This window comes from Crotalus tigris, unplaced genomic scaffold, assembly GCF_016545835.1.
Source record: "Crotalus tigris isolate CLP2741 ecotype Arizona unplaced genomic scaffold, ASM1654583v1 scf7180000018831.1652172, whole genome shotgun sequence".
NCBI classification, from domain to species: Eukaryota; Metazoa; Chordata; class Lepidosauria; order Squamata; family Viperidae; genus Crotalus; species Crotalus tigris.
In genome coordinates this window covers 1,353,992-1,379,462 of record NW_024097221.1, presented here as the reverse complement: position 1 = coordinate 1,379,462, position 25,471 = coordinate 1,353,992, and the positions used below count along the sequence as shown (strand labels likewise).

The 25,471-nt window shown below is 34.4% G+C and overlaps 2 protein-coding genes across 5 annotated transcripts in view; one reads left to right on the top strand and one right to left on the bottom strand.

The window, feature by feature from the left end:
• The first annotated feature begins 812 nt into the window (after positions 1–812).
• Positions 813–22,034, top strand: ELF5 (E74 like ETS transcription factor 5). 4 transcript variants are annotated; one of them, XM_039356864.1, is made up of 7 exons: positions 813–966; positions 4,759–4,886; positions 7,242–7,475; positions 8,192–8,242; positions 11,253–11,321; positions 13,826–14,021; positions 17,890–22,034. In XM_039356864.1, the coding sequence occupies exons 2-7, from the start codon at positions 4,760–4,762 to the stop codon at positions 17,984–17,986; spliced, it is 774 nt and encodes a 257-aa protein (XP_039212798.1). In that variant the 5' UTR covers positions 813–966; position 4,759; the 3' UTR covers positions 17,987–22,034. The 4 variants fall into 4 exon arrangements, with proteins under 4 accessions (XP_039212798.1, XP_039212799.1, XP_039212797.1 ...); XM_039356865.1 differs by lacking the exon at positions 813–966 and adding an exon at positions 983–1,121 and having other exon boundaries at positions 7,242–7,298; XM_039356863.1 differs by lacking the exon at positions 813–966 and adding an exon at positions 983–1,121 and having other exon boundaries at positions 7,242–7,433.
• Positions 22,035–23,053: 1,019 nt separating this feature from the next.
• LOC120314106 (catalase-like) overlaps positions 23,054–25,471 on the bottom strand; it is a 32,375-nt gene continuing 29,957 nt past the window's right edge. Inside the window, exon 12 of the mRNA XM_039356850.1 lies at positions 23,054–23,938. Within this exon, the coding sequence (XP_039212784.1) occupies positions 23,801–23,938 (138 nt within the window). The 3' untranslated portion in view covers positions 23,054–23,800. The remainder of the gene's footprint in view (positions 23,939–25,471) is intronic.

The following is a 25,471-nucleotide window of genomic DNA, read 5'->3' as shown; positions in this document are numbered from 1 at the left end:
CATAAACCTCAGCTTTTGAGTACTATTGTAAGTTTTTGATTTGTAGGCAAGTTGGAGATTTCAATGAGTAACAACATCAATTCAGTTTCATCAGCAATCTGGTAAGTGTTAACCAGGAGTACAAAATCAACATTATGTTATAAATAGAGTTATAATGTTACTTGTGTTATGCTGTTGAAAATCTACATCAGTTTGACAATAAAAGTATAATCCATACACCATCCCTTACTTTTGCTTTTGAGAAGTAAAGGTCTCTCAAGCTTAAAAAAAAAACGTGTAAATAGAAATGTTTAGCTTTACAACTTACATTTTGCTATTCCCTGAGTCTAATAGATAAAGCATATCATATCCTGCTCATATCACCCCTGCTACTTTTAAAACTGAACACCAGAGAACGTTCTACAGTCTTCTACAAATACCCCAATGATGTCTTCCAGGTCATAGTCATAGATGCATTTCCATCATTCCTGCATGTTTAGAAGAACTTGCTAGGGTTTTTATCTATAGAATATACCCCAAAAATAAAATCTACTTTTATGTGTACTCAATAATTCCATTTTCTTTAGGAAAACGCAAGACAAGTATCAGATAAAGGCGATTATGCCTATTTGAAAACACCCCCCCATTGTATCCAAGTTACACAGGGAAGGAAAGAGGTGTGGGTTTTTTGGGGGGGGGGTTTAGCAAATGGGTGAGTGTTCAAAACTGGACTCTTCTCAATTTTAAGAGCAACTTCTTCTCTTTTCAGCTGTGTCACACTCTGTATTATCATTGTCATCAAAGGGGGTGTGTATAAAAACCTGAAAAACCAAACAGACCTGTCTGGAAAGTGTTCCATATATCGGAGAACTGCAGGTGGCCCTTCTCGCAGTTTACACCTCACTGAGCCGGAAAACCTCTTGGCTTTGAAGATTACTTTCGGATCTAACCTTTCCTTGAGAAGAAAACAAGTGCTCCCAGCTGCACGTAAGCTTAATTTACTTCTTCCTAAAGGCTCTTAAGGAAAGTCCCCTACTCCCAATGCTGAATGATGTACAGTATGTTGTGGAAGTAAATTGGCACGGTTTTGTATTAGTCCGTAGTATTGCCCTCTCTCTTGGGAAAAAACACAGCCTGCAAATGTGAGTGTGACATTCAATCTAATGTTCAGAGAATTGTAATTAATGTCCACTTTCTGGCAATTATGTTCCACAGAATATAGTGAGGTTTTTCTACCAAAACAACCTTGGGCACCTTTAGACTATAAACATTCTCTTGACATTGGTTCCCAAAACTGTTTGTTACTGGATTGGTTTTTGTTCTTTGTACTTCTCAAAAATCAGTAAGATAAAAAATGTCATCAATGCCAAAACTGTAAAATAATCCTCTATTCCCATTATTGATTCTAGTAATATTTTTTTTAAAAAAATTGGTCATATGAAGAAAAGCTTCTGGAGCTATAGGCGTGCTATGTAATACTATTGATTTGTTTTCTTTTTACTGGATTGTTTTTAACCCAGTTTATGGAGATTTGAGATGTATACTGCTCAGAATTGTTTATGACTGGAGTGATATATAACCCTAGTAAAATTTTAAAAAACTGAAATTAGAAATACATATATCCATATGGGCACTTTTTAGAACTAATATAACAGTTATCAGATTAGTGTGCATAGGACATTGCTGTATAATATATGTGATACTTTTGGGGCCTCTAGTGGCTGTTGCTATTAAACAAATCTTACTTAAAAATCTTTAAATTTTTCTTACAAAAAATGTTGCCACCTACTAAATTGGAAGACATTTGATTAGCCAAGTTAATAGAAATAATCATTTGATAATTAAATATAAATACATATCTTTTCTGATAAATGTAATGGGCTATATTTAAAAGATATGGTTGAGTTATTAAAATCAGCAAGACATGGCAGTACAGTTAACATCTGTTAATTCCACATAGTCATTTTTTCCAGTATATAATAATCTATTAATTATTATATCCCTCTTTCAAAATTCTAATTTCTTTTATAACTCTTTCCAAATTAGTTTTTATAATTCTGCTAAAGGAACTCTCACAAAAGAAAAAAAAGTCATTAGATAGATATAGACATAGGTATAGCTACAGAGAATATGACTTCTTTTCATATACATTAACTCTGTATATATGTAAGTAATAGGTTTCACTTCTGATCTGATTCACTTTCCTCTTTCAGAGTAGTTTTCCAAGTAATGAATTTAAATAAATACTAAGTGTAAGGCAAAAACAAATTGTAGGAAAATATGCTTCTTTAGTTCACAGTGAACCAGTTTTATCCCTTTTACACTAAATACATAGTTGTCATCATTACGGTAACTTTTTTCAACAATTATCTTTTTAGAAAGCATTGGGGGTCAAGAGGGAAAATCTGTATTCCTTTGCTTAGGTTAGCCTTACAAATATTTCCAGTTTTGATTGATTGTGGATCATGATAAGAATCATTAATTTGTTGTGCATCTTTCTCACATTAATTTTAATTTTCCCTCTTCTTCTGGCACCAAAAACAGTTCAGAAATAATTTAGTGGGAGTAACTATATATCATAAATATATATACAGTTGCTTCTCTTTTATTCAAATGTCTTGTTACCTATTATCTTTCTTGGTCATATTTGAGGTATTATTTACAAAATATTAGGGTTTTGATGATGTACACGAAAGGGTGAGGCATAAAGATATTTCATTATAATAACACAGATTGTTATTGTCAATTAGTATTATTTTTAAAAATTACAGTTTCAGTCACAAAAACTTTGTGATGCTGTTCCATTTTTGTGTTTTAAAAAGAAAACAATAATAGTTTGTACTAAGTTTATTCTTCTTTGCAAGAAAACTGACTGAAATCAATAGATTTTTACATTAGTCAAACCTAGTCCATGATTATCTGATTTTGATGTAGAGAAAGATTGTGATCCAACAAAACAAATGTGGGTATCAACAAGTTTTCTGCTCTTATTAAAACTATTTTCTTTTTCAATTTATCCAAAAATTATCTATAAATGAAAATTATATCGCTAATGTGTTTTTAAATTTTCTTCTCCCCACCTTCTTTATTAACATGTAATAGAAACATAATTAGAGATTCAGGTTTAACTTCATCTTAGTCACATACATAACACACAGGTGTGTATCATTTAATTTATTTGTTTAATTTATTAGAAGCAATTTCTGCCCTGTGTTTTATGTGTTGATTTCTACTCATGCAATAGAGTAGATGGTATTCATCTATGGAGGTTCTCCTTCTCTGGAGATTTTCTAGAAGAAAATGGACAGATATCATTCATGGATAGCTCATTTTCCTGCCCATTAAAGAGGTTGAGACTAGATGCTCTTTGGGTCCCTTCCAAATCTATAATTGTATGGTTCTATTGTTCTCTAATGTGGCCAGTTAATTCCACAAATTGGTCTGGGATGTTCCCCAGCTATTCAGTACAAATTGGATACAAGCTTATGGTCAGCCACAGGAAAGAAAGGACTAATTATCATTGGAGATGCTTTAGATTCATTACTATGGACTATCCATATATTCAACTAAACCTAAGAATTCAGTAGATCAGAATATCATTGACTGTTTGATCACTCAGACCACTTCAGTTCTACAGATCACTTAATTAAACACTTACTTAAACACTTACTGAGAAGCAGTTTGGTTTAGTGGTTAAGGTACCAGGCTAGAAAGCGGGAAACTATGAGTTCTAGTCCTGCCTTAGTCATCAAAGCCAGTTGGGTTTGATTCCCTCTCTCTTGGGATTGTTATTGTGGGGAAAATAGGAGGAAGAAGGTGAGTTGAATATATTCACTGCCTTCAGTTATTTGTAGAAATAATAAAGGTGGGATTTAATAAATAATTTAACCACAGTGTTACTAACAGTAACTAAATTGATGAGGATGATGAAGATAATGATAAAATATGTCACACACAATTTGATAGTGAAAATTCCATTCTGATGACTGCAAACCTTTAAAACATATGGTAAGTATTAGCATTAGCAACAACAGACAGTTTGTGAAAAAGGAAAGAAAATGGTGTCACCTTTGTCCTATTCAGCCAGGAGTTATTAGCTAGATTTTATGGATTCATTTTGGTTCACCCTGCTTTCTGCACAAGGTGTTTTTTTTATTTTTAAAGCCATCTTAATTTCTGGAACACAGAGATTTGTTAATCCTTTAATTACAACAAAATGCCAACTCTACAGAGAATAGCATTATAATTTACCTCATTGGTGAGCATTTTTTGCTAAGCAGGACTCGATAAAGTCTCCTTGTAAGGATACTCAGATTCTTTCAGATAGTTGGAAGGTAACAATTATGATTATTAAATTGAGGTTTTTAATTAAAAATTAATCTCCACAAAGCAAATTTAGCATTTCAGAAACCATTTGGAGAAATATCAGAGCAGAGAAAGTAGCCATCTTGAGGAAGAATACCTCCAGGAGAAAACAGTTTCCTCTTTGGTTGCCATCAATCAAATTTTGGATTGTTTCTATAGTGCCATCAACACTTCACTGCAGGTTGATCCAAGCAACAAAAAGAGCTGACAAATGTCTAGTCCAATCTTACTAAGAATGGGTCAATGCATGACTTCTTTGCTCAACGCTACTCACAATATAATTTTTAAGTGTAAAAAGTATATTTGGGAGTTTCTGTTTCTGTCACTATTGTTATTATGATATTCATTATGTGTGATACTAAAGCAAATAATTAAAGGTGAACAAGTGATATGAATAATCATATGATATTTTAGGATGATGCTGGACTCCGTTAGCCATAATACCTTCCTGCCAAATACAATAACGTGTGAATCCTTGACATCGTGGTCAGACGTATTTGGAATAGTGGATGAACAGTACTCACTTTTTGATCATCAAACAGGTGGGTAGACATCTCATAGTTTTACTTAACGATTAATGAAAATTGTAATAAAATAAAAGCCTTCACCTTGTGATAGTCTCAGAAAGGTATTTCCAGATGCTTTACAGAATGAGTTTCTTGCTTCCTAACCATTTTTTGTTTACCTGTCACTTTTACAATTCCATTGCCATTTATGAATCTCAGATTGTACTAAAATGTTTTTAGGCCAATTCAGGAATAAAGAACTCTTTTGGATATGCTTTTCAATTTCTATGACTTGAATATTTCTTCTAAAGATGGGAAGAAATGTATTTAGTTGCCTAATTTCCTGCTATTTGGAAGAAAAAGATATCTGTGTAAAAAAAATTAATCTGATTACCTATAAGTCATTAAAATATCCATAGATTGTACCAAAACCCAAGGCTTTGTAGCATGTCATTTTGCATCATAGTAATAAGTAAATGCAAGACAGTATTTCTAAAATTTAAATATAGTGAATATTGTTCTCTGGAGGATGATCCACAACATAGTTTTATTGATTGCAGTTTAAAAAGGAAAGACCCAGACTAATTTCTAATACAAGAACCATCACTGTTTTAGCAGAAGCATCCAATATTCCTCAAAATTAATAAATAGTAGAAATACGATCATCCAGCTGATAATATCTATGCAGAAGATTCTGTTGAAAATCTTAGTTTGGATGTGCACATATTCCATTAGATTCAAATATTAAATCACTATGCAAATGATAAAAAGAATGCAAAAGATTCATTCTCATTATTTCTTTGTAACTCAAAAATGATTAGCCTTTATAGCCCTTTTACAACTCACAGAACTTTCACTGAATTTCAGTAGCAAACTATAAATACATTATTTTGGCAGAAAACAAGTCTGTGAAGCATTTATTTATGCTTTGCATGCCTAACAATATACTATCCTTTGAACAAAACAAAACAAAACAAACTATCCAAAAATCCCAGCTATTCCAACTTCAAAGTCTCATTCAATCCCAAGAGAAGAAATTTTCATAACACACTGAAGGTATGTCCAAGAAAAGTGTAAAGGAATGCAGGGGAAAAAAATCCATTGTGAAAATAAAATCTGTTTGTATAAGGTAATTAACCCGTTACTATATTTTTGTATAGATTTTTGTGAGAAGATGAGCTTAAAAATCCACCAGCAAAAAAAATAAAAATGAAAAAGCTTATGAGTTTTCTTCCAAATGACTTCCAAAATTAATTTAGAAGGTAAAGAATATGAAAAGTCTCTCTCTCTCTCTCTCTCTCTCTCTCTCTCACACACACACACACACACACACACACACACACACACACACAAACTTTCTTGTCTCTATAGGTATATATAACTGGGTTAATAAATGTTGTTACATAAGGGCATAAACATTGCACTGGTAGATTCAAATACAGATTATTTTGTTTGTTATTTTATCTCCAGCCCTGATACTGGATAAATAGCTTATGACATAAGAAGCAGGAATGTACTTAGTCTTTCAACAGAAGTTTTGATCAAAACATGGAAGTCAGAGAAAGAAGGAAAGCAGAAGAGCAATGTTGTCATCTGGACAGAGCTTTGAAAGAAGCTCATGTGCAGAATGTGATGGAAAACAGTCTCTTGCCTTAATTGTACATCCAATAATTAAGGCAATTGTTTTGATTGCTCCCAACATTTCATGCAAATACTTTTCATGTTTACCTTTTTTTTGTTTCTGTGAGCTGCCTTATGAGTTAGCTGAACAACTCAGTAAATAATTTTTAAAGCAATGAAATATCCATTACTATAAGAGATTAAAAGTTGTGCTAAAAAATAATCTGAAAATATATAAAATTTCTTTGTGCCAGCGCTAGCTCCTTTCTATCTTGTTGCACTTCCTCCATTCTGTTTTTCATAACTTTTTGTACAATCTTCGTCTTCCATTTCATACCAACCCAAAGAGAGATTCCTAGTTTAGGATCAGTCATCCTTCTATCTCATAAATGTGGCCTATTGTCACTAACATTATACAATAATGCAACAGACAGCATTGTTAGCTTGAACTGACATTAAATAATATTTGGTAGTGTGCCTTTGGATGTAAGCATCCATTCTTAACTACAATGATGGCAAAATGATAAAACTGCAATGTGAAGTCACCATGCAAGCTCTATTCTTTCATTCTGATATTGCAATGTTAATGCAAATATTAAGGAGTAAGCTTTGCATCATGACATTTTATTGTTATGCATGTTTGTTTTCAGTTGCCCACATCCTTCTGGACATTTATGGCTTCAGAAGTTGATCTGAAGTTCTTCATTAAAGTAAACAACTAAGTTGTTCAAACTTTAACTACTGGATTTTTTTCTCATCATATTGTGACAGCTTGTGATTCATCCTGGACATCAATGCATCCAGAATACTGGACAAGACACAATGTCTGTGAGTGGCTACAGTTTTGCTGTGATCAATACAAATTGGATGCTAACTGCATTTCCTTTTCCCACTTCAACATAAATGGTCACCAGCTCTGTTGTATGACCCAAGAAGAATTTTTAAATGCTGCTGGAATTTGTGGTGAATACCTCTACTTCATTCTCCAAAACATCAAGATTCGTGGTCAGTGTGCCAAAGATTTAATCAGAATATTACTATTTCTTTCTGGGTATAACACTCAGCCTTGTGCAAAGTATTGAAATGGCAGCCAGTGAGACTGTCATGTGACGCTAAATCACAATATAGCAGACATATCCAAAGAAAGAAAGACCAGATAAGATTGAAACAATTTAGAAACTCATTAAATCAAATTAATCCTTGCAAAATTAGACCAAGAGATAAGATCTGGCAAAGAGAAATGAAAACCACAAAAGGCACCCAAAAGCAAAATAAGATTAAAATGAGGAAAAAATATAGAAAACAGTAAATTCTGACTGATGGGTCTAATCAGGAATGTTCATGGCAGAAGGGGAGTGTTTAAAAAGTTAAAATTGATTATTTTGACCCCATCTAGGGATAGCCCTTGGACTAATCCAGACTGAGAAGGTAATTCATTCAGCCCACATGACTTTAAACCATGTCGCTCTTCAGAGCCTTAGATCTCATCTCTAGCAAGAGCTGTGATTTTAATAAATAATAAGATGGAGCATCTGTAGGTGTGTCTCAATGTTGGCTCTTTTGCACTATTTTTAAGAAGAAATTGAAAAGCTAAATCACAGCGCAGAACAATCCGTTCACATAAAAAAAATTTTTTTAAAAAAATTGCAATTGTACAGAAATTCTAAGTAAGGCATTTTTATTATATACAATAACACTGTAATCTATATTTGTTTTTATAGGTATCTCCTTCTTTCAGGACAATGAAGATACAAAGTCATCTGAAAAAGACTGTAAGGGAAACTTCAAAAGTTTGTAATAAAATTGTTATAATAAATGAAATATTTCAGCTGGGGTTAGAAGTTCTCTCAGTAGTAGCATTAGTAGTTTACTGTCCTTTTTCTGGCTGCACAAGAACAGTGAGAGCAACCTACTCCCAATGATGCAAAGGCTATGACTGTATAAGTTACAGTTTTATGTGGAAATGTCATGGCGCACATATCAAAATTTGCCTCACAGACACCCACGGTCACAATTAATGCCATGTTTCCTTGTTTCTTTCAGAGGAAATAATTATTGGATCATGACCCATCTTCTGCATTCTTAGAGCAAAATTCCTCTTCAAAATCATTGCAGAATGTAGAGCCCCAAAGCTCTTTATATAAAAAAATAATAAATAATCTCTAAATAAGATCTAGCCTCCCATCAATCATCTAACCTTTGAGCTTTTGTTCAGAGCATGGGGTTTTTGTTTTAGACCAACTGATAGCAGAGCAACATCAAGTATGATTAGATGCTAGGTTCCTCCTTCATCATTTTCAGTTTGGCTTGGAAATGATTTTGTAGGAGACTTCTACAAGGAAACTAAAATGGGAAACATTTCCACGATCACCGGATTGAATTAATGCACTTCTGACTGTGCCATTCCCCCTACCAACTGAAAAATTAAATAGAATATTGACAGGTATCCTCAGATAAATATATTTTTCCTTGATAGGGTGCAAAGTTTGTGCATAGTGTCAGGTAGGCATAGAATTTTCGCCAAAGCTTTTTAATATCTACATTAAATATCTACAACTGGAGCTTTGGAGAGGAGTGCTGTAACAGTGCCAAAGAATTTAGATCTATATCTCATAAATTAAAGATCTAAGCTTGACAGGTTAGAATTTAGGCAATGTTTGGAAGCTGTGATCAAATAGACCTAAGATAAACAGACAGTTGAAATCAGAAAACACGTTATTGAGTTTTCTAATGATTAATAGACAGCATGCTGTCTATCAGCCCAAGTTCACAGTATTATTCTTATATTAGATGCTGCCTTGCTTTTCAATGATCAGACAGTGTAGTAAAAATAACATTTTTCTGACAATTAAATCTTCTATTCAAGGATTTATCCTCCTTGGACTTTATGATTCTAATCATATTTTCCACATTAGACTACTGTAATACAAGTAGTCCTCAACCTACAACAGTTCATTCAGTGACTGTTCAAAGCTACAACAGCAATGAAAAACTTGACTTATGACTGTTTTTCACACTTACGACCATTGCAGCATCCCCATGGTCACATGATCAAAATTCAAACACTTGGCCACTGACTCATATTTATGACGGTTTCAGTGTCCCGGGTTCATGTGATCATCTTTTGTAACCTTCTGACAAGCAAAGTCAATGGAGAAGCCAGATTCACTTAACAACTATCTTACTAACTTAACACATGCAGTAATTCACTTAACAACTGTGGCAAGTCGTAAAATGGGTCAAAACTCACTTAACAAATGTTTCACTTAGCAACATAAATTTTGGGCTTAATTGTGGTCCTTAGTTGAGGACTAACTTTATGTGTTTTATGGCTGAAACTTTTACATGGTTTACATTAAAGCCTGTTGTCCAAATATAGGTACTATTTTGAATACATCTTAGCATTTATAAATTGCAAATTAACTGTTAATAAAAGCAGATTATCGTTGTTCAAGTGGGAATTTAACCTTTAGTCCCACCTGATGAAAATTGTTCCTCCAGACATGGAAGTTGCATTGGAAGAAAAAATTCCAGTGTAAATTTTAAGTGTTGCTTCTTTTTGCTTCTGTTAGCTGCCATCTGAATAATTGTCCCCTTCCCCTTTCTAATACCTGCTGTTTCATTTTTTTAAATGTGCAACCAGTTCCCATTTACCTTTTTTCTACATCAATGCCCTAATTCAGCTGCCATCAATTGTGTAAGACAGGGGTCTCCAATCTTGGCAACTTTAAGGCTTGTGGACTTCAACTCCTAGAATGCCGCAGCCAGCATGGCTGGCTGGGGAATTTTGGGTGTTGAAGTCCACAAGTCTTAAAGTTGCCAAGATTGGAGACCCCTGGTGTAAGACATTTGATATCAAAAGCAAGAAGTTTATAACCCCACCTCAGAAGCTATGGAAATATTTCCTGGTGAAATTGAAGCAGATATATCAGTGTTAAGATATATCAGTGGGCTGATGGGAAATATATTCCTTGGGGAGATTCCTTGGGGAGCGATTGATAACACATTTAAGTTTTTTATTGCTTTTTGAAGGTTTATTTATTTTGTTGCTCTCTTTGTCATTCATTTTCAGCAGGAAATGATATTCAGTAAGTAAATGGGACAATTTTTTCACGTGATTTGCATGGATTTGGTAATATGCAAGTCTGACTCAACCCTAAACTCAGCGTAATTATAAGTCCATTTTGATAGTTTCAGGTTGTGTAAGTCTCCCAGAGGTCAGATGTGTATCTTTACCAACCAGTTAGCTATGTGCATGCTGCAAGACCAAGAAATGCAAGGAAATCAAGGCTGTTTAACTTAGCCTGGGAAGTGAGTAACAATAAAATCACTGATTAACCAGCCAATTTTGCCTTCGTCCAGCGAGCGCCTTTGCCTCTATTTGTTATGCTCCTTGATTATAGTTTTTCTCTCAGACAGTTATGCTCCATGACTATCATTCTAGAGCAATGTTATAATATGAAGTACTATTTACCTAGAGATGGTATCAGGGCACACTGTGTTTTCTGGTAACCATCTTTTAGATCATTCACACTTGACCAATGATGATCTTTCCAGGACTTTCAGTGGTCATTGATGCCATTTCAGCTAATTATCCAATTTGGGGTTAATCATTCTCTTTTATGATCAAGTTGGGGTTTTTAATTCTAAGAAAAGCCTCAGACCCACACTGGTTTAGTGTTCCATAGAGTTTTATTCAGAGAACATGAAGACTTGTTTAAATATCACTGAAATTCATTCAAAATTATTTACATTTATTTTTTTAAAAAAAATATCTTCCAGATAATGATAAGGCATGTTTGAGAACAGGTGGCCTCAAGAGTCAAGAGTTTCAAGGTCACAATAGAACAAGTAGGTATATTTCTGACATCTAAAAATCTTATATATAAGTATCAGAGAATTATTAATATACACACATATATTCATATTTACAAAAATGAAACCAAATATGCAGCTATATACTTTTACTTTTAAAAATAGTTTCTTTATTTACATTATATACCTGAATTTATATACATTATAGATACATGAATTTATAGTCAGTTTATAGGCTAACCAATATATAAATATCTCTTTATATATCTTACGACTCTGCCAGACACATATAACTGTAAATAAGAATTCTGTTAGTCGATATAAGCATCTCTTTCCGGAAGAAAGGCAGAAATAAAAACTCTGAACATGTCATTGACTGGCTTGTTACTGGAGAAGAAATATGAAAAGCAGGCATTATGAACATTGACAGCCTAAATTATAAATGAAGAATCACTCTTTTCTAATTATTTTTTTATATGTAACAATTGTGTAAGAGATGTGAAACTTTAACTATGACTACAGCTGAATATGGAAAAAAGCTATTACCAAGAAATCCTGCTTTAAAAATGTTAGTCTGTTGTGATATACCTAGGGTAGTTTCTGAACCTGGGCACCCTTCAGAAATACAAGCTTCAGTTCCCTTTTTTTTTCTGCAATAGCTTGGTCATTCTGGGAGTTGAAGTCAATATCGGGGGGGGGGGGTCATGGGTCAATAGACATCACATGTGATAATAGGCTCTGAGATTTAGGTGTTGTTTCTTGATCTCTCAAGTCATTGCTAAGATAGACCATCCCAAATCCTTAGCAACAGAACTCTGAGAAATGAAAAAAAACATAGATTATCATTTCAGACTGCATATCATTATTTCTTAGCAGCATTTATGCTTATGACTCTCATGGCATATGTCATATGTAGGCCAACTTAGTTGTTAATAAAAATAGTCCCTTCTGATTTCTTTAACACGGATACAAGATCCTAGGTCCTTGCTTTATTTGGATCCTGGATCATTCGGTATTCCAAATGTGCTCATGTCCAAGCCAATGAATCTACAGCTGTCTTTCAGACTTCCCATGTAAACATGTGGAAGCTCAAAGAAATGAGAGCAGGGCTGTGTCCACAGCTCCATTCTTCTCCTATTCTGAGTTCTTCACAAATCCCTGAACAGGGCTCAATTTTTGGCCTAATCTGCTCCACCAGATTAAAAAGATAAATGGGCAAAGGTCAGGAAGATCGTCAATAATATATGCTGCTGTGAGCTTTGTGGATTATGCTGCTCGTCCAATGCGCTATTTTTAAAGTTAATTTTGCAATTTAGCCTCAAACTTGGCTAAGGTCGGTATATTCCTCACCTCATTATATCCTCAGGTGATGACTCTGCATTTCTGATCAGACCTTTAAGCAAGTTTGGAAAGTAAAAAGAGGTCAGACAGTATCTGCTCCTTAGATTACCACATCATCCTTAACTTCCTGCTACCCCAGCCTATGTGATCTCAGCAAAGATTATTCAAATACACTCATCGTTCATCTACTATCTTAAATTGTTTATTTTCTAATAGCATATTGGATGACATACAGAATTCTTATTGAAGAGATACCCAAGTTGTCTGAACCCTAGGGGAAATGAAATATATGGGAGTATAATTAGTCAAATATATAGTCAAAATCTGAGGCAGATAGGTGGTTTAGAAATATGAAATATAAATAAATAAAAAATAAATAAAATAGAGCTTTTGAGAAACAAGAAGTGAAATCCAATGAGTGAGGAAGGAAAGAAGGAAGGAAGGAAGGAAGGAAGGAAGGAAGGAAGGAAGGAAGGAAGGAAGGAAGGAAGGAAGGAAGGATGCAGGCAGGCAAGCTTGGGATGGAAAAGAGCCTCAGGAGACAAGAAGATTTTCACAAAACATCATACTGAAAAGATGATCATGCTCAATTTTGGAAAGGGATGGAATTAAATTTTCTGAAACAAGAATTATGGGATGGGGTGCTCATCTACAGAAACTGCATTATATCAATCTATCACAAAAGATATCTTCCAGAACAAGAGACCTTATTTTCAAGAGAAAGTCGATTATTATGTCTAAGCCCTCTTTCTTTTTAGATATATAGAGGTTGGTCCTTTCAGTTTTGCCAATCAGGAGGTTGCACATTAATTCTTCTGATTATTTACATTTGGAATGGCAGGAAAATAACTAAAATAATGAAATCCATCCAGTGGGATCTGACAGGATTTAGAAAATGGCACATGATTGATTACCCTGGCTCTACTTATCATTGGACATAGTGATGAAAGCTGGATTGCCCATGGATGCTTGATAGTTTCCTATATTATAAAGCAAAGGAATTTGGTCTCAGTGTTACCTGATTGGTTCTTTTTCCTAACTATGCATAGTCATTGGGGGAAGCCTATGCTGGACTGCTTTACTAGCATTACTTTCATCTTGGGTACATCATTGTTTTACAATCCAGATAGCATTTTCTAACCTCTGATAATTTGTCACAGAAAAGCTTTTCTTACCTCTATTCACTTTCATTCTTGAAGGTCTGCAGAGTTCTCACTTGTGGGAATTTGTACGAGATCTTCTTCTGTCCCCTGAAGAGAATTCTGGTATCCTTGAATGGGAAGACAGAGACCAAGGCATCTTTCGCGTTATCAAATCTGATGCTCTGGCAAAGATGTGGGGACAAAGGAAAAAAAATGACAGAATGACTTACGAAAAGCTAAGCAGAGCACTCCGGTAAGTTAATACTTTAAGAAGATATATCTAATGCTGGAAGGAGCTGGGCATTTTGCATATGTTATAACAGGTTTATTCAATCTTCTTTGGTTTTTGTCATTTCCAGACCCAATTCAAGTGCCTTATTTGTTTGTTTGTTTATATTTCATAGTTCCTAACTGCCCATCTCCCTCAGATGCTTAAATTAGCCTATAAGGAGCTTTCACCATATCTAAAGAACTGCTCTTACTGTACCTTAAAAATCATCTTCAGAGGCTCTGTTCTTAGTGTCCTCCTAGGCTGAGTGTTTTTTAAAGTTTTATTAAGGTTTATTATAGTATAAAATATAATGAACATAAAGATTAAAAGGAGGGGAAATGCGTGAGGAAAAAGAAGAAGAAAAAGTGTTGACTTCCAACTCTTTCCAACACAGTAAAATACTAATTCAATTACAACCTCAACTTTTTACTTTACCAATAATTATTATAAGCCAGTTCTATAACTATAAAATTATTAAATTGTCAAACTAAATTCTGGTTTAGGTTCTTTTTCTACTTCAAGATAGATACAAGACCAAATAAAACTTCTTTGTTTAAAACAGTTTACATTGCTATTTTAACCAAATCCATTTTTTTTCTTTTTTTTTCTCCAGTTGTGGGAAGTGGTATATAAAGTTAGTCTTCAACTTACAACCACAATTGAGCCCAACATTTCTGTAGCTAAGCAACATACTTGTTAAGTGAGTTTTGCCCCATTTTACGACCTTTCTTGCCACAGTTGTCAGTTCTTGCCACAGAAGTCAGTGAATCTGACTTCTCAATTGTTCCTGGACACTGCAACTGTCATAAATATGAGTCAGTTGCCAAGCATCTGAATTTTGGTCATGTGATCATGGAGATGCTGCAATGGTAGTAAGTGTGAAAAACAGTCATAAGTAACTTTTTTCAATGCCATTGTAACTTTGAATGGTCACTAAATGACCTGTTGTAAGTCGACCACTACCTGTTATTTCTATTCACACATATAATATTTCTAAACTATCATCATTTATTTTAACAAAAGTAACTATACTCTCTCAATTCTTTAACCTTAACAGTTCTTTTATATTCATTTTAAAACTCTAATCATTTTTTTAAAACATTCAACTTTATAAATAAAATCAATTAATTTAATCAATTAAAATCTTTAAGTCACTCCCTCCAGCTTGTCTCATAAAATAAAATATTTTTTTCTTTTTCAGAATATCAATTAAATAGAATAGAATAACAGAGTCGGAAGGGATCTTGGAGGTTATCTAGTCCAACCTTCTGCTCAGGCCGGAAACCATTTCAGACAAATGGTTGTCCAATCTCGTCTTTAAAAACTTACAGTGTTCCACTGATTAATTGTTCTAATTATCAGGAAATATATAAACTTCTCTTTTTCTAAAGAGATTCTCCAATATGACTTTTAAAATACATGTATTAACATTGTCAATTCCCATTTAAATTTCGAAGTGAAAACTTATTTTCCTGAGGATTGTAGATTTACTTGCACTTTACTTTCCTCTTCTTCTTTCAATTGCACTGGAGGACTTATAATTAAACCATTTTCATAGGAGCACGGTTAGTGACAGATTTATATTCCAAAACTGCAGCTATATATTGTCAAATATGCACACAGTAGCCTCAGTAGCTTGATAACTTTCTGCACATGGTTGCAACTCTGGATTACTCCTCTTTCTTCTAATTATTTGAGTAATTTGTTCATCTTGGTCCTCATGTGACATCTTTGGCATTTACAGGTAGTCCTTGAGTTATAGCCACAATTGAGCCCAAAATTTTGGTTGTTAAGTGAGACATTTGTTAAGTGAGTTTTGCCCCATTTTACAACCTGTCTGGCCATAGTTGTTAAGTGAATCACTGCAATTGATAAGTTAGTAACCTGGTTGTTAAGTGAATCTGGCTTCCCCATTGACTTTGCTTGTCAGAAGATTGCAATAGGTAATCTCATGACCGTAGGACATAGCAATGGTCATAAATGTGAACCAGTTGCCAAGCATCTGAATTTTGATCACATGGTCATGGGGATGCTGCAAAGGTTGTAACTGTGAAAAATGGTGATAAGTCACATTTTTCATGCCATTGTAACTTTGAATGGTCACTAAATGAACTGTTGTAAGCCGAGGATACCTGTAGTTGAATTGTTTTGTTTAAATACTCTTCCAAAATAATTTTTGCAATCCCTGTCTGATTTAGGTACCTTCTATGTTGCTTCATCATCTTCGGTATTTTAGCTCCCTCTTGTGGTCAAAGAATAAATCTTTTTTTAAAAAAGCTTTTTATAGATCAGCTGGTATCTCCTGGCCAATCAGAATCCTTGGTAGTAGGTAATATCATCAATGCTAGTGATGATGTTACCTAGTTTGGGTAATATAATGTCTGTAAGAAAACAACCAAGTGAGAGAGCATCAAGGACCCCTCATTTCAATCTGAGCTACAAATATTCTCATTTATCACAGTCCAAATCCATTAAAATCCAAAAGCCTCCTACAACAAACAACCCAAAAGTGAAAATTATAACCCACAACTTCAGATAAAGGCGGAAAAATCATGAAAATGCCCAAATAAAACAGCAACGTTTTAAATCCTTACATTTCTCCATCAAAATAAATAAAAAAGGAATTCACAATTCCTTATTTCAGGCCACCTCTGGCCATCCTCCTCCTCATTGTTCAACAATGGCACAGATCTTCAGAAAGGAGGAACAGACTGTGAGAAGAGAGAAAACAGCCTTTTTTAGTTTAGTAAAGATAATAATCAAATAGATTTAAGAAGTGAAAGGCACAGCTTATTGTCCGTTTAAAACAGTGGTTCTCAACCTGTGGGTCGGGACCCCATTTGGGGTCAAACGACCATTTAACGGGGGTCGCCAAACAAGGCTGTCTGCCATTTTCCCCCCTTTTCTTTGGCCACGCTCCTGGCACCCGGTGATGTATAAGTGGTTGGGGGTCACCACAACGTGGGGAACTGTATTATGGGGTCACGGCATTAGAAAGGTTGAGAACCACTGGTTTAAAAAATAAATTTCAAAATGGCTGCTTTTTCCACAAGGAAGTGGAAATTCTACGACTCCTACTAACCCAGGAGGCTCATATATACTTAGGGGATTCAGTTCCCTTATTTGTAAATTGAAAACACTTTTCCAGATTGATCATCTTCACTGAAAGCCTCCAAGCAAAGTGGTTATTAAGGGATAGGCCTTCAATACTAGCTATCCAACTCTGAAAAGCTCTGCTTAACATGGAAGAGTGGGCATCAATTTTATTGGGGTTTTTTTGGGTTTAATTTTGTTTTGGTTTTTGGTGTAAAACAAATACAACAATTTAATATTCCTACATTTCATTTTCAGATACTATGAGCTGATTTGGGAAAACTTAGTTTTGAGAGGTAGAATGCACATTTTAAAAGTAAATTTTTTTGTCAAATTTGATATAGGTTAACTCATTCCAAAGATGATCAAACTTGAGCAGGAATAAGGTTGGGATAATGCTGAAGCTTGATACGTTCTTGAAGGAGAAAATGAGTAAAAAATTACACATTCATCACTAGAGTGCTTGCCAGCCTAACCCATACATGTAACGTTTAATACCTCTACATTTCCATTTTGCTTGACAATAACCTGACAACTTTACTCTGAAAAATAAAAAGAAAACATTATAAAAATAAAATATGGTCAAAGGGTACTGGATTCCCAAATATCTGGGAAAGTTTCAGTTCTGAGACAATTAACTATGACTTTTGCCTACGTGAGCAGAAGGCCCTGCTTTGTCAAAACCAAATGTTTCATGCTGTCATTCAGATGTAGTGTTCAGGTGCTTCTAATTCCCATTTCACTGTTATTGTTGCAGGTATTATTATAAAACTGGAATTTTGGAACGAGTTGACAGGAGATTAGTGTATAAGTTTGGAAAAAATGCACATGGATGGCAAGAATGCAACTCATGAGATACCCATAACTTTGGACTCATTATCCAGTAAACAATGTGAAGGTCAACTCCAATAGATGGAGGTTCTCTGTCGGCTTTTCTAGATCAAGATGGTCATATATTCTGAATAACTGGATAAAATAACCATTAATAGACAGTCTGGATCAGGAAATGTACTGCCTTTGCACTTTTTATCTTCCATATAACCTACATGGCATAAACACCCATACATGGTTTCAATCTTTCCAGTAAACTCATGCAGATTTGCTCTGAAAGCCAATAAGAGTTTGTTATTAGTACTTAAAACTAAATCTCAGCATTATAATACTTCCATTTTGAGTTTGATGGAATCTTGAATAACATTTTCTTGATATCATCTTTATATTCACCCATGGGTAGGCAACTGATTGCCATGTGGTCTGTATGAGTTTTTGTAATATTTTTTACCTTAGAAGTAGTACCTCTAATACTCAGCAGCAGAGCCCAAGAAACAGAGGTGCAATTTCCTATTGTTTGAATGGAAAATAGTGTGTGTTTTTTAAAAAAAGATGTGTTTAAATAATATTAAAAAGCACTCAAATGTAAATGAAAAGATCTGCTTCCCAACTGATAAAAGATAGTCCATGTCTACCATCGCATTCCAATAGGTAACGTAGTATAATCATTTTTCTCTATCGTATCAACCTGAATGTGGATATGTGGTCTTCTAGATGTAGTTAAATTGGAACTCCCAAAAGTCTCAGCTAATATATCCAATGAAAATGGGACCTGGATCTGATTCACCAGCACTGGAAGGCCTACAAGTTCTCCACTGCCTGTCCTCTTGCATTCAAAAACAGTTTCATCTTGCCTGCAGCAACATTCTTTGGGACGGTTATGCTGGTAGTCACAACAATATCTGTTACAGCATAAATAAAAAAGTTATTTTGTGGTGTATGAAGGTTACCCTTGAGTCCAAAGAGACTTGAGAAAGACTGGTTCTGATTCCAGCTGGACAAGAATTTGCTGCTGCTATTCACCTTTTATATATGCGAAAGGAATCGAAACAAATATTCCTGCTTCAGAATTTGTGAAGAAATGTTTTATTTTTTTCTTCAGGAAGAAATGAACTGTGTTCTGTGTTCATAATGCCACTTTTGCAATCTGTAAAACATAAAAAGACTTTAGCTATGATTTACACTCCCTCCCTCAATACAAGTTTCTACATCAAGAACATGGTTGAATAAATGTTTTAAGTTGGCTCCTTAGGACTGTTAATTCTCTGCCTGGGAATAAGGTTAATTTATGAATTACTAGATTTCTACAAAATTGTAACAGTGTAACTTTAACCATCTTTATTATTAATATTTTTAATTAATGGTACTGCCTTCACACTATATATTCTTTAGCGCACACTTTTTTTATTTGTTTATATAATATTGGCTGGCTGGATTGGTCTGTCTGTTTGTCTGTCTGTCGATGGATAGTTAGAGATAGATAGATTTTCTTTCTTTCATCTATCACCTATCTATCTGATAAAAGATAGATGATGAAAGAAAGAAAAAAAAAGAAAAAAGGTATCGATGCTTGATGGAGTGAAATATATCAAGCCTGCCACAGATAGAACATAAATAATTGAAATAAATAAAACTACATATAATGTGAGAGTTAACTGCCTGTGTATACATAGACCATAATTTAAATAATTTACATTTCACATACCTTTCTGAAAACAAAATCTTGTGCTTTATCAGAGACGTCATAAACTATTATTTTGTTGGAAATCATTAAACTTTATCCTGTAGTCTTCTAAAATAACAAAGTGACTCTATGAACTCTTAGCAAGTCCTAATGAATAGTGGGACATACTTCTAAGTAGATTTACTTAACTTAAAAGTTGGATATTGACATTAGAGGCATTGAAGAAATGTCATAATTATTTTTAAAGCAATGTATATGTATTGTGCATTAATATATTCTACCTCAGATGAAGTTTGATAGGAATAATTGGGCATATTATGGGTCATCTTTAAATTAGGAGGTCCTCTGCAAACTTCACAGATCTCTAGTGTCCTCTTTTATAACTCAGTTTTATTATTTTATATCATAACTATTGTGAATCCTAACAAAAACAGAAGGCTTTAGAATATGCAACTTTTTTGAACATTAATAATAAAAGCAATGCTGTTGTTTAAATTCAGTTTTCTTATGCTTAGAACAGAATCTTGCCAGCTAGACATGGGGAATCAAATCCAATGCCTGTTAGAATTACAGTTCCCTTACTATCGGCCATTCTGGATGAAGTCTCTAGGAATTATAGATCAAAACATCTGACAGATCCCACATGACATGTCACCAAACTAAGTCAGTAAGACCAACAGTAAAGCTTGTTCACTGTTCTAATGAACCCAAGGATTCTATTCACATTTTTCCCCTCCATTCTAGGCATTTCAGTCTGGTTTCTGCAATGTTTCTTTTTTCCTATTAATTTCTCTCTTTCTTCCCCGGTTGATAAAGCTAGGATAGACTTGACAATCAGGTTGATATTGCTCCAGCATTATCCACCAGTAGGATGCGTGCATCACAAAAAGTCAAGACTTTATTACACTGTAATTTTGGAAATAAAATTAAAAATTTGCATTAAAATAAAGGTCAGGATGGCAACCTCCAATTGAACCTCTCTCCTTTTTTTTTTTTTACAAGTGTTACCATGTAAAAAAGACAGAGCTTTGATAGCATGATCAAGGTTACCATTCTGACTTTACTGAACTCCCTGTAGTGGTCATTGTTTATCTGTTTGCTTAAAAAAATGATAGGCCAAACCTATGCTGTATAATTCTTGGACTCTCCCAAACTTCTACAACCCAAGTGAATCCATACTTTCAAGGAGTTTATGTCAATGAACATTGTAATGAGCGAGCAAAAAGGCTAATTATCTACAAAGTAAGGTTCTAAGGTTCAAAGTTAAAAAGTGTTTTTTGTGAAAAAAATTTTTTTTAAAAGTATTCACTGTTCATTTCCAAAGATCAAGAACAAAATGAACATAAAGTGTTCGTTTTCATTATAAGAGGATTTCCTTTTGAACTTGAATAAGTTCCCATTTCAAGAAGGAAAAGGCTGGGAGACTGAACTTATATCACAATAAAAAGTCTGAAGATGAGGAGACACAAAAGTCAATCAGCTAGTAGACATGCTTAGTGTAAGAGCTTTGTGTTGCTTTTGGGGGATTCTATAAACTACCAAATTATAGGTACAGTTGGATTCCACCCTCTTGCACACAAAAAAAATTGTAGCTGGTCTTAATTAACTTGATCTTCCCACATATATTTTTGTCATTTGTTCTTGGAGCTACTTTATTATTGCATTTATTTTGACAACCAAATGCAGAATGTGCCAGCTTAATGACACCTATAGGATCTAGTTTCTAGAATACCAATATAAAACTACATGGTTAATATCTAAATTGAATTTGTAGTAGACAATCAACTAGACAGCCTAATTTTTTTTAAAAAAAACTGCTCTTTTTGCAAAATGATATAGCATGGTTTTAGTATGTTGCTTTTGAAATAGCAGTGGAAAACACATCCAGTGCATGATCTAGAATAAGTGTGCTATTTTATTAAATATGTTTGTGAGCAAATGTAAATTCTTATATTGTAATCATGCATTTTTGGTTCATTGCAGTTTGTAAAGAATGTATATAAAATGTTTAATTCTAAACAAAACTTGTTTTGATAACTCCTATTAGCAGCAGTTAAAAATTCAAAAGCTTTACAAATGATGGCACACTGAGAATGTACATGGGATATTTTCTGCTTGTAGCCCACACACAACTGGAAATCTTCACTATTTCTTGCTCTCTTTTTTTGTAAGAATTGTTATTTTCATAAGAACAGTATCACAGATAAAATTGTGGGCGGTCTGCATTTAATATTTTGTTTGATCTAATGGTTATTCAATTGCTATGTAATTGCAATGTTTATTATGATAATCCCAGTGTATGTATTTATCAAAAATGCTTTATTTTTTGAAAATGAAAAGAACTGTTGAAGGAAGTCAATCATAAATATTCTAATTTTTAAATAGTTGTTGGGTGGTACCGCCTTAATTTTTTCCCTTCCAAATTTATGTACTCCAGATCCATCCAACTGCCAAATTCTGAGTGCAATTTAGAAAGACAAAACATTTGTTCAAAAGCCATGCAGGGAGAAATTAATCAGCCTAATTTGGGACAGAAAACTGTCATACAAATTATCTTTTACTCTTTTTCTTTTAAAATGCTTCACTGGATGAACTATCAGACATAAGATTTTAGTATAACTGAAGGGATGATAATACAAATCTAAAATCATGCAGTAGTGCAGTATGAATAAATGCTTCCTTGATCAATTCAAAATTGACTTGGTCTGGTTGGGCAGACTGGGTGATTTTCAGATTCTCAAAAATAGCTTTGTGTTGTTTTTCCAGTAGAATGAAATAGAGTGTCCTTCAAGCTCAACTTGACTTTTGATGATCCATGTTGCTGGGGGGGGGGGGGGAGAGTTGACAGGAATACCAAAGTAGCTTGTGTCTTCTTCCAGATTCTTTTTATTATTTTCTGTATATAGCTGCTCAAATCACTCCCAAATCCCAACTATGGAGAATAGCAAGATTTCCCAAATTCATGATTCTAGATTTTTTTCTGTGAACCCCAAATACTGCTTCACTGAGTATGGAGTCATCTTGGAACTACTGAAAGGATTGTGTTGTAGACTGGAGACAGATGATGTTGTATCCCTCCTCCTCTGTTGAGAGAGGGTTGTTCAGTTGACATAGTTGGTCAAAATTGAAGAGTCTTCTGTCAACAGAGAGGGAGGGATACAACATCATCTATCTCCAGTCTACAACACAGTCCTTTCAGCAGTTTCAACAAGGCTCCACACCCATTTGCATTATTCAGGTGACCCTGACGACACAGATAAACCTCCAGGTGGCCTCAATGACTCTCTAAAAGAATGCAAATGACCAGCTTTCTGCAAGGAGCATAAATCCTTCCATTCCCCACCATCCAGTCAGAGCTGAAGAAGCTTCTTAGATGTGAAGCGAAATGTCTTCAAAGAAAAACAAGAAAGTCCAATTGCCTCATGAAAAAGCACCTTTGGGATAACTATGACCTAGATGACCGAAAATCTCCATAGACATATAAAATATGTTAATACATAAAAATAAACCAAAAGTTTATTATTCTAATGTACTTCAAAGGTATTGCCAGGATAAATTCAGCATTAAAGTCCGAATCACATTTGGTTGTGTATTGCAGTTAATGGCACAGGAGGCAATTCCATTATACATAAAGCTTTTCATAGCTCATTTTCCAGATGGAGGGATTTCAGACAAACATTTCCAATGTGACTGATAATTACAGGTCATGCCATTTACAGATGAGGTTTCTCCTTTCCAGTGAACGAAGTTTGTGTATTAAGTATGAACTTAATCCTAGAAACCATATTAAAAAGAGAATTAGCTTGTCTCAACATAAAATAAATAAATAATTTTAAAGAGTTTTATATATATATATACACACACATTTCTTTATATACATTTATGTATATGAAATACTAACAGATTCTTTACTGTTCCTTTGTACTTTTTGCTAACTATCTGTATTATGACAAAAGCCATAGTGATACTAATATTTATAGATGCTATTTTAATTCCACTGAAATGGAATATTTTAATATCCCTTGTTAAAATTGGATTCCAGATATTGTAAGTTGTATGGAAGAACATACAGTTTTTCAAGCTCTTCTCGTTCCTCCTTTAAGTCTGTCCACAGCCATTTGTGTCATCTCTGCCTTAATCTATTTTCAATTGCTTATTCTTTACTTGCTTTCCACAGCAATCTGAATTGATAATGTTTTCTTACCTTTCTTTTTCCTTCAGCATTGTGTCTATCCAGATAAGCTTGAATGCCTGAACCGTAATCAGGATGAACATCAGTAAAGTTTTTCACCTAAATTGGCAAAGGAAATTGAGGTCATTTGTCTCTTTTGCTAATTCCTGTACTGATGAGGACAAGTCAATTTCTATTGGCACAGAGATCTGAAATTTCAACACACCAGGAGTGTATTTACTTCAATTATACTCATATGGCAAATGTACTATTTTTCCTCTGAAAAGCTGAAACATATTTTTACAAGAAAAATACTACTTATCTTTCCATTTATATCTAACCAAGTGGCATAGGTATAGATATAAGCATAGGCATAGGCTATTCCCATATGGAATGGAATGGAATGGAATGGAATAGAATAGAATAGAATAGAATAGAATAGAATAGAATAGAATAGAATAGAATAGAATAGAATAGAATAGAATAGAATAGAATAGAATAGGATTTATTTGACCAGTGTGATTTGGCACACAGGGAATTTGTCTCTCGTGCAGAGGTTCTCGGTGTACATGCAAAGCAACAGAATAATAATAATCAAAATAATAATACAATAAGAGGAGTTGTAAAGAAGATAATAAGGAAAATAATACTGCAGTCATACTACATGGATTATATACATAGACTTGTAAATAGTAAACATATCTACATCTAATTTTAAAATGCTTTATCATAAACGGTTTATTTTTCTACCCCTAGTGAAATATATTCAACACTAAAGTTAATCTGGACTGGAAGCTGACAATTTACATTTTTATTAATTTTCAAATTAAAATGTTGAAAAGACTCCAATAGAACAATTATAAGGATTATTCAGAAGAAAACTTAATTGTGCACAGTGCACCTTAAGAAGGATGAATCTTAGAACTGCAGTCCAAATCAACTACTACTGAAGCTATCCAGAAAGATATCATGGTCAGTGGTATCAAAGGTTGGCAAGAGGTCAAATAGAGCAAGACAGATGCACTACCCCTATCCCGTTCCCACCAGAGATCATTAAAAAGTGACCAATCCTGTTTCTGTCCCATATTCAGGCCTGAACCTGACTTGGAAGGGTCTAGATCAGGAGTCCCAATCCCTGTTCAGAACTGTGCAGTGCAAGCAGTGCACAAGCATGCACAGCTCCATTTGTGTGAGTGGCGGGCACCGGCACCTGCCATTTGCTCAAAAGGAGCTGCGCACATAAGCATGTGTGCCCGCTGTTTCTGCGGAACCATCCTCTCCCCCCCCCCGCTAGTCCACAAAGCCAGAAAGTTTGGAGACCCCTGATCTAGATAATCCATTTCATCCAGGAAACTTTGGAGCTGCTCAGCCTCCTTTCCTGAAAAGGGAACATTGGAGACAGGTTGGAAATTGTCTAACAGAGTGGAAACTAGTGATGGTTTCTTAAGAAAAGGGCAGACCACAGCCTCCTTAAAATGCTGGGACAACCTCCTCCCACAGGAAAGCATTAATCACCACCAGAATCCACCTTCAGATCAACTTCTGAGAAGCTTTCGCAAGCCAGGAGGAGCATGGATCTAAAATACAGATACTTGCGTTCATATTGCGTAGAATCTTGTGCATGTCCTCAGGAGCAACAGGATTAAACTGTTC

Bases quoted from the DNA above. Each gene is read 5' to 3' on its own strand.
- ELF5 (XM_039356862.1), top strand. From the start codon at position 1,021: ATGCTGAATGATGTACAGTATGTTGTGGAAGTAAATTGGCACGGTTTT. The intron at 7,476-8,191 runs GTCAGTGTGCCA...TTGTTTTTATAG, and splicing joins CCAAAACATCAAGATTCGTG to GTATCTCCTTCTTTCAGGAC. The intron at 14,022-17,889 runs GTAAGTTAATAC...TTATTGTTGCAG, and splicing joins AAGCTAAGCAGAGCACTCCG to GTATTATTATAAAACTGGAA.